We start from the raw sequence: 9,008 nt of genomic DNA, 5'->3' as shown, positions 1-9,008 counted from the left end.
ACTTTACTCTTAAGAAAGAGGTTTCTGGGATGACAGGGTCACTAGTGTTGTGACCCCCTTGGACATTATCATTGCTCATATAGATTATCGGTGCTTGACATTGATTTGGGAACTTGACCTGGGTGTATGCCATTGGAAAAATATATAGTGCTTGTAGATGATTTGGTTGATGTGTATGCTAAAACTGGTTCTCTTTAGCACAAAAGTGTTTGAAGCGCTTATTGTCCGGAAGATGTCACTTGGGGTACATTGATTGCATGATATGGGCATTTGGAGCTGGGCAAAAGAGACGTTGTACTTAGCTATGCCTTGGTTGATATGTGAGCCAAATATGGTGTGCCTTGAAACCACAAAAGCTTCTTGAGGAGTTGATCCTTGAATTTTTTTTTACCGCTCCATTGTACTTAGGAGGCCTTGTGATTTTAAAACTTGTTAATATAATTCCACCTTTTCCAAAAAAAAAAAGCAAGGTTGTCTTGGTGATTATTTGACACCCCCTCTATCAGGTGGGATCAATGGTCCCTATTAATGGGGGGCGACGGGATTGGTTTTGCGTCATTCGATGACGGATTAATCCTCAAGTGATCATCATGTGATCATAATCAAAGTGAACCCCAAGGAAACTAAATGTGAACATCAAGTGATCCTCCAATGAATCCCAATCTAGATGTGATCACCTTGTGAACCCACCTATTCCAAAGTGATCACTTTGTAACCCCAATCATCCAAAAGTGACCTCCAAGTGAACACCGTGCGATCCCCACCCCGTTACTTTTGCCATATTATTTTACGTTTTGAAGTGATGTGTGATAGCTTTATGGGAATGTCATAGACTCCAGTGTGGAAGGTGGTGGGTTCAAATCGAGGGGGCAAACCTGACCGAAATCTTTTTATTCTTGAAAATTAATAGACATTCCACATCATCCAGAGATCATGGACAGTCCATCCCACCTGACAAGGTGTGACATAGTCCCCAGGCTGTGGCTTGTGCGTCAAGCATACCTTTAGGTAGCTATTACCGTACAATGGAATCAGGATGGACGAAATGCCGGCATGTCCAGCTAGATGCACTGGACTGCTAGAGAGCCCTCATTGACCTGCTATTGACTTTCGATGCTGACAGCACGCATCCCTAGCTTTACTCTCTCTCCATCGCGCACACAGGCTGGTTAGGTTGCCTGCAGGTGGGCGGTCAAGCGCGCGCTCTCTCTCTCTCTCTCTCTCTCCCAATCCATCTGCTTGTTTCCTCTCCACCCACCATTGTCAGGTGCTTCTGTCTCAATTTCATGGCTACCACCTGAGTAGTAGCAACTGCATCCTAGTTTCCTCTTCTCATAGGAATCGCTCCCTTTTCTACACGCAGATGCTTTGCAAGTTGATTTCGTGTTTCATCATTCTTTCTGTCTGTGTTAGTATTGGAGTAGAGAGGCCTTATTACGCAATCAGGTACTATGGAGCTCTTGCAGGAGATCCCAAAGGACTTTCAGGACAGCTTCGCCCTTGCAGCCCATACCCACCTAGTAAGTGTCATGCTCAGGGATAAGAATTTCCTGGGGGTGTTTATTTAATTAACAGTTTTGTTTTCCATTTTCCTCTGTCCACAAAAATGACTTTAATTGTGCAATTAATGTTTAGATAGACCTTCAAGAAAGTGGCGTACGGTTGTTATGAACTACACAGGCACTGCCTTTCACGAGAGAGAGAGAGAGAGAGAGAGAGAGAGAGAGAGAGGGTATTGACTCTAGAAAGAAATAAAATACGTAGGAATAGCAAAAGCAAAAGGTTTTCCGCTGTACATTTTCTTAGCATACACTTCGCTTTATGCCAAAAGGTAGTGCCAACAAAGAGGTTATATGTAAGAAAGGGGGCACCCACCCGTGGTTGAGGAGGACTCGATTCCTGCTCTTGTACGCTTTGAACTGCAATGTATCCTATATATTGGAGTGTGCAAGTAAAATTCTTTGAAAGTAGTGCAAGTTTTCTCGACTGTTGGGGTTGTGCTAATTAAGCATGGCCCTAAAGGACTTGGATTCAACAGAACCACACTTGGGTATTAGAGTCTATTTTCTCTTTGGGCAGCTGTGTTGCATGCAACGTTTCCAAACGAGAAACAACAATCTGTTGAAGTCTAAGTTTGAACAATGACTAGGAAATGTTGGGGTTACTCAAAGTGAAGGGTAGACAGATGGTTGTATACCATTGAAGATGGGTATATAATGAAGTGGGAAGGATAATCACTTATGTATTACAGCAGAGTTGAGGCATAAAGTTATGGATGAGACTCATGCTCCTCCTTTTGCTAGTCATAGAGGAATAAACATATGATTGAACAATACTTCTTTTTAGCCAAGTATATTGATACATCTGTGCATGCATGTATGACTTGCCAAAAGGTTAAGTTTGAGAGGCATAAGCCACCTGGTTTACTTATAACAACCTTTACCTATTCCCTTGAAGACATGGGAAAGTATTGCAATGGACCGCATATTGGACATGCCAAGGACTCAAAATGGCAATGATGCTATGTGGACAGTTGTAGACAGATTTACCAACCAGCTCACTTTGTACCGATCAAGAAAATCATTAAAGCTAGGCATATCTGTAAAATTTCCCTTGCAAAAGTGCCCAGGGGGTCATTTAATAATTATGTGACTATCACGTGAATGCAATAGAAGGGGTTATAAATCTACAGATTGAATAAGAAAAGGGTGTATTTTATTTGTAAATAAATCACAGATAAGGAGTTTTATAAATAGTCCTTGTATGCACGTGATATGCACAATTTATACATAGTGACCTCCCTCCCGCCCGCCCCGAGCAAAAGTGTTTAAACATTATGGAATATTATTGTGGGAGATAGAGATCCGTGAATTGCATGTCTCTTTTGGAGAGCATTGGCTGATAAGGTAGGAACAAACTTATACGTTCATGAGCTTATCATCCTCAAACGTATGGACAAAGTGAAGTTGAAAATTTTATGATATTTGATCTCTTGAAAGGCTATGTCGGGTCCAAAGACCAGCAAACCAATGTTTTTCAGCAGGTCAATCAACGTTTTTATACAGCATGAAACCAGCGCTTGCAGTAGCTTGTAGCAGCGTTTTCATAGGCAGCAATCAGCGTTTTTGAACAGCAGCCAATCAACGTTTTTGGGATAGCAAGAAGTCGGTGTTTTTAGCATTCAAAGCAACATCCAACAGATAGAAGTTCATCGCCGTCGCCATCAAACCGAGATCCCCATTGCATCATAGCCTCACAACTTGCATGGGTGGTAGATAGATGCCCAGGACGATAGAGGAGAGAGGGTGCCAGCCTAAATAACTCTTAATGTTCGAGATGGTGAGGGGTGCATTTGGAGGAGAGGACCCATATTGACTACGCAGGTTGGGGTAGGAGCCCCGTTCCTTCTTTCTCATGGGATGCATTACCAATGTGTTGATGCGGAATTCATTATTGAACAATTCTTTATCCATAGAGGGACATGGATTGCAGAGATAGAGGATGCTATTCCTGCTGCCTGGCGTCAGTTTTGGTGGATAGTGGACTTGCCTGCACATGAGGGGTCGGGGGGTTACCTGGATGCTGACAACTGCTAGATATGGGTGCATTTCCTTTACTGCAGGTGATGATGGGGAGGAACCTAGACTCTATTTCTTTTGAGTTTGAAAGCCCAAATGGGTTTTGACACTGGACAACCCCTTTTCTGTTCCCAACAGGGGGACTGTCTGTCTGCACCATGTCTTTCGTCACAGCCCGCAAAATGTGGATAACCCTCTGTCCTTGTCTAACCCTGCCACCTGACCACTATCCCATTGTGACTAAGGTACCTCTTTAATAATGGCTCCTATAGGAAGGTAAAAAGACAGACAGCTGCGCACTTTTGCGTGGTGTAAATCACCTTAGAAATCTTTCCTTCTAACGACTTTATCAATTTCTGTATGTTGATTGCAAGGAAGTTGCTTTACAGTCTTTAGCTACTTTCTAGCTTGTTCAATAGTGAATATCTGGTTTCTGGGCCTATCTCATTGTCCTGAGGAGCTTGAGATGTCATGTACTTCATAACGGTACAACCTTACACAAATTCTGATTTTTCTTTTCTGTGATTGACTCATTCAGATGTAAGGATTCTTTCTTCTGACATGCACATGGCAGACGTTCGGTCACAGTGCCGTGAGGTTCTATGCCCAATTTGCCGTACACTCCTTTTAGAGCCATCCGAGACTGAAATATATGATTGCCCAATATGCTCAACATGTCTTCAAGGTTAGAATAAACTGCTTATCTGCATTGTCTGTTACAATACCTGAATAAATTTAGTGTGCATATGTCTAATCTGGCTGGCCTTGAATGCTATCAGTTAAAAGGACCCTGTCCAATTCTCAAAAGAAAGCACTGCAATGTCTGTCAAATGCAGTTAATGGTTCAACATTACAGAAAACAACCATCCAGCATGAAGCTAGTTCCGTTAATGACAGTGAAACACAAGGGCAAGAAAGAAAGGAAGATATGCCCAAAGATGAGAGCATCAGGAATCAGGAACAAAATGAACCAGTGTTAGTAGGAAAAGATGAAGATTTGCAATTTCAGTCGCATTCTCCAACATCAGTTGCTAACTCGAGTATAAGTAATTTTCCAAGTGGGAATTTTGGTGGCAGAAATGTTGCTTCAGCTAGCCAAGAATGTGACTTAGCAGGTGAGGCAGAAGCATCCAGAGATCTTTTGATGCAGCAAGGAAGTTTAGAGGAGAAGGCTGGTGCACACTTTCCATTTCAGGGTGAAACGACAGGGGATGGACTTGTTTGTGATAGTGTGTGTGCAGACAATACAGAAAATAAGGATGATAAGGAGAAGGTTATTTCATGCATCAATTGTAGCATGCCATCAACTTCTACAGGAGAAAACATTCTTGCTGGTGAGTGTGTGGGTGTTGTAGAAACATACCAAGAGGAAGGCAACCACTCCAATGACAAGAGCGAGCAGAAATTTGAGTCAGAGATAATCAGGGACAATGATTGTGAGCTTTCCTTTAAGTATATAGCCTCTAGCTCGAAGTCAAATGCCCATCTTGCAGAAAAGAAGAAAACTCACAGATTGGCCAAACTGTCTTCAGAAGCTTCTGAAGATGAAAATGTAGAGACAACTACTACAGGTCTCTCATTGGAGCTTCCCTCTTTAAACAATGAAAGTTCAGATAATTATGAAAGTGACTCATCCTTTTCTGAATCACCTTCACATCATGGCTCAGATTCAGAGTTTGATTTTCCTGCACCGTCAGCAGAGAGCATGCATTCGGCAAAGCTATCAGAAACATTTTTTCCAAAAACACCTGAAGGTCCTCATCAACTGGAGTGGCAAGATGCTAATTGCTATAACACAATATCTACCTTTCAGGAATCAAACAGCTCAACTGTTTCAAGCGTTGGGGTTGTTAGTGAAGTTGCCTCTAATATGGTGGCTCAAGTGGAGCATGGAGCCAACGATGAGATAGCTGAAAATGGACTGCACAGAAAAAGCGATCTATCAAAGATAATTGTATCAAGGAGGCTTGATGTTACGACAGAAACTGCTAGTATCTCTCTGCATGCTCAGGACTTTTCTCAAATAGGTCTGGCAAAACCAAGGGAGAAAGTAGCTGAAGAAAAATGTGAGAAAGTTTGCATATCTGGCACCATCTCTGGAAAACCTGATTGTGATGATAAGGAGGGCTTTCTTGTTGATTCACTTAATAATCTTAAGTTGAATCTGCATGGTGAGTTGAAGGATACACCCGCGGAGTCTTCAAGAACTGGTGCTGAACAAATTTTTGAGCTGAATCCATTTAGCATTGTGAGAGAACATATGCAACCCTCAGGTGCAGATCCTTCTTCAAGTACATTTTTACGAGATAAGACAATGAAAACCTGCAGGACTGTCGAGGAGGATGCCAAATCAATCAAGAGTGTTGCAAATCTGGCATTAAAGGATTTTACTACCTCCAGTTTGCAGGATAATGTGGTTGGCACTTCAGAAGGTATGAAGAGAAGAGAGAGGTTATCAGCAGGGCCCATAGTAGCTATCAGAGGAGATGCTGAAAATGCTCGTTCTGATCTAAGAAAGGAACTAGATTCAAGCGGAGTGCAACTGCCGAATGTTGTTGGGAAAATCAATTTGTCTCAAAGTGGTATCAAATCAAAAGGGCATTATCAGCAGGAGTATCTTGGTAAGGAAGTGCAATTCCATAATAGGGTAGCTGCTAATATGACAGATCCAAAATGGCACCACAAATGGAGTTATTCATCCGATGCAGCACAATTGCTCAATAGCGATGAAGTAGGTACAAGCAGTGGCACTTACCAACATCCAGGAAACATACACGATGAAGATCTCTACATCCCATCAGCAAGGAACCTAGAAGGGTCATTCAGAGCACATGAAGGGCATAGACAAGCAGCGGCAAGTATGCCAGCAGGCCGATCTCTTCAACTGCAGAGTCCTCAAGCAGACCAACGTTTGGTTGGTCACCCTATTCAAACAATGAATGGCCCCAGCTTTTATCCTGCACGTTCCGAATCTTTTGAATCCAATATTTATTTTGATGGATCTAAATCTTTTGCAAACATGGTATGCTCCTACCAAGCACCTTCATATCCTTTGATGCTCCCAATGGCCATGCATGGTCATGCATGTAGTTGTCATGGATGTCATCCTGTTGGTCCAGTTTGTATGCCATATGTCTGTGGCCAACATTCCTTTGCGCCACAGCTGCATATGCAAACTTGTTCACTCTGTGTAAGAACAACGGGGCATTATCAGGGGCACACTGATTTGGGGAACTTCTATCAGGGCTTTCGAGTTCAAGCACCTTGTATGCCGTGTCATTCCCCAGCATGCTTCCCTCGTCAAATTGCTCACATGCATGACCCTCCAGTGGCTGCTGCAAAGCCCCCCTTGTCGTCAGTAGGAAGGAAGCCTAAGCATTATCCTCCACTACCTCAAGGAAGGTTGGCACCGTATGTGATTTGCACAGGCTGCAACAATATCCTTGAGGTGCCTGTGTGTTTTCCTGTCAGTCACCAAGCTCAGAAATTGCGGTGTGGTGGCTGTGGTAAGGTTTCAAAATTTTCTGTGCCTAAAAATATCAAGAAGCCTGGTGTGGGCTTGCAGTCGTCAGCAGTAGGGTCAACCAGAAAGTCCTTAGCAAACTCCCTGCCTTCTTTTGAATTTATGGTGAGAAACAGAGAACTACCCGTTTCAGATGTGGGGCAGAGCACAGAGTCTTCATATGGTAAAAGTTTGCAGAATCAGTGGGGATCGATAAGTTCACGTCATGACACTGGTAGTGGGCATCACAGCTTACAAAGTGAGTTGACATTTAAAGTCAAGCCCAATGAAGATGAGCCTAATTCCAAGTTACCTTCTGGCATAACTAATCAGAGTTCACAGGATGACTTCTTTTTTAGAAGCTTGTCTAGAAAAAGTGAGTTTGATTCTTCTCGAAGTCTGTTTCGTGGGTTTAAGACCATGTCTGCAAGGCTTGGAGTCAGCAATGTTTATAATGATGGGCTGTCAGAAAGTGATATTGTGCCCTTGCAATGCGCCATAGATGAGAAGGAAGAAGGACTGGATTTTGGGGCACCCAGACCGTCTGATGGTGAATCTCTAGATCAAAGATCTCCTGAAAGTAGAATGAGATCTCCAGAAAACTTTGAATCCTTAGATCAGCCAAGGCATAGAAGATTTTTTGGAGATGAAGAAACATATCGGACTACCGAAATTCAGGAAGACTTTGGATCAGAGCAAAACAGCATTGCCCTTGCCCATGAGAGGTCCAGCACATCACTTATTACGCTTCTCAATCAAGAATCAACCAAGTTTGAGATTAACTTGGAAAGGAGAGTTTTGTATGAAGAGGAGACATCTTCGTCATGGTCTCCTGTGTTGAAATCACCAGCGCACGACCACACAAATCAAAGTTCCACTTCAAGCGAAAGGGAGATGGGTCGTGCCGGCAATCTCAGAGCTCCACATTTTGTGAAAAAAGGACGACAGTATATTGCAGCTATGCTAACAAGAAGCTTGAAGCATCGAGTCAATAATTGAAAAGACTATCTGTATGTACTCTAGCTTCATCTTTGTATATAGAGTGTGTATTATTATATCAGACATAAGTGGTGGTGTTCTAAACACTTTTACCACATGGTTTTGTTGGTGCTTGTTCATATCTCATATTCCCTTAGTGCTGCGAGGACATAAGTGGTGGTGTTCTAAACACTTTTACCACATGGTTTTGTTGGTGTTTGTTCATACCTCATATTCACTTATTGCTGTGAGGACTCAGTTAATCATTGTTGCTAAGTGGGCCCGCATTTTGTTAACAATAGGTTTGTCCATCTGTGGAATAATGCAAGACTTTCCATTGTTACTCCTGCAACAAGGACTCAAAATCTCCATCTTTTTTTTCCAAGTAAAGACATGCTGAATACATCTCTGATTGCACACGCATCAAGGTCTTCATATATTCAGCCATGAAGCTGGGCAAGGGCACAGAGATGTTTGGATTCTTGATCTATATTATTGCATGGTAACTTGTGCCCCCACCAAGCACTACTCACATGGTAAAATTTGTGCAAGCCTTTAATCACAAAAGGGGAAACATGCTCCTTTTTGTGGTCCAGAAACCGATCGGTACTGAAAACAGAAGCGGTAATGAACAAAACGGTCGATACCAGAGGGGGGAGTTCCCCTTTCAGACTGGCCACCTAACAGGCACCCACTCATCACTGAATCTGAGTACAACTGGCATGCAGGCCACTTGGAGCTCCCGGTTGCTAAAAGCAAACTTCTGTTTGCAATTCAGTGCAAAAAAGCAACTTGCATCATTGTCAGGACCCTAGAAAGACCACTGAAACTGTTGTCCAGTTGGAATGGTAGACTTGAAACCAAAGCCTCGAGGTAAAGATCCCACCATCACCACCACAACCACTTCGCATCAAAAGCTGGATAACTCTTGACCTCCTTCAACCTGTTGG

The 9,008-nt window shown here is 42.8% G+C and overlaps 1 protein-coding gene across 2 annotated transcripts; it reads left to right on the top strand.

Annotated features, from left to right (window-relative positions):
• Positions 1-954: 954 nt before the first annotated feature.
• LOC147444162 (uncharacterized) lies at positions 955-8,192 on the top strand. 2 transcript variants are annotated; one of them, XM_086526869.1, is made up of 3 exons: positions 955-1,520; positions 4,117-4,263; positions 4,358-8,192. In XM_086526869.1, the coding sequence occupies exons 1-3, from the start codon at positions 1,364-1,366 to the stop codon at positions 8,077-8,079; spliced, it is 4,026 nt and encodes a 1,341-aa protein (XP_086382995.1). In that variant the 5' UTR covers positions 955-1,363; the 3' UTR covers positions 8,080-8,192. The 2 variants fall into 2 exon arrangements, with proteins under 2 accessions (XP_086382995.1, XP_086382996.1); XM_086526870.1 differs by lacking the exon at positions 955-1,520 and adding an exon at positions 1,901-2,050.
• The last annotated feature ends 816 nt before the right edge of the window (positions 8,193-9,008 follow it).

This window comes from Adiantum capillus-veneris, chromosome 13 (genome assembly GCF_014529385.1).
Source record: "Adiantum capillus-veneris isolate H3 chromosome 13, ASM1452938v2, whole genome shotgun sequence".
NCBI classification, from domain to species: Eukaryota; Viridiplantae; Streptophyta; class Polypodiopsida; order Polypodiales; family Pteridaceae; genus Adiantum; species Adiantum capillus-veneris.
Note: the sequence above shows the minus strand (reverse complement) of the source record. Positions and strands in the feature narration are given on the sequence as shown.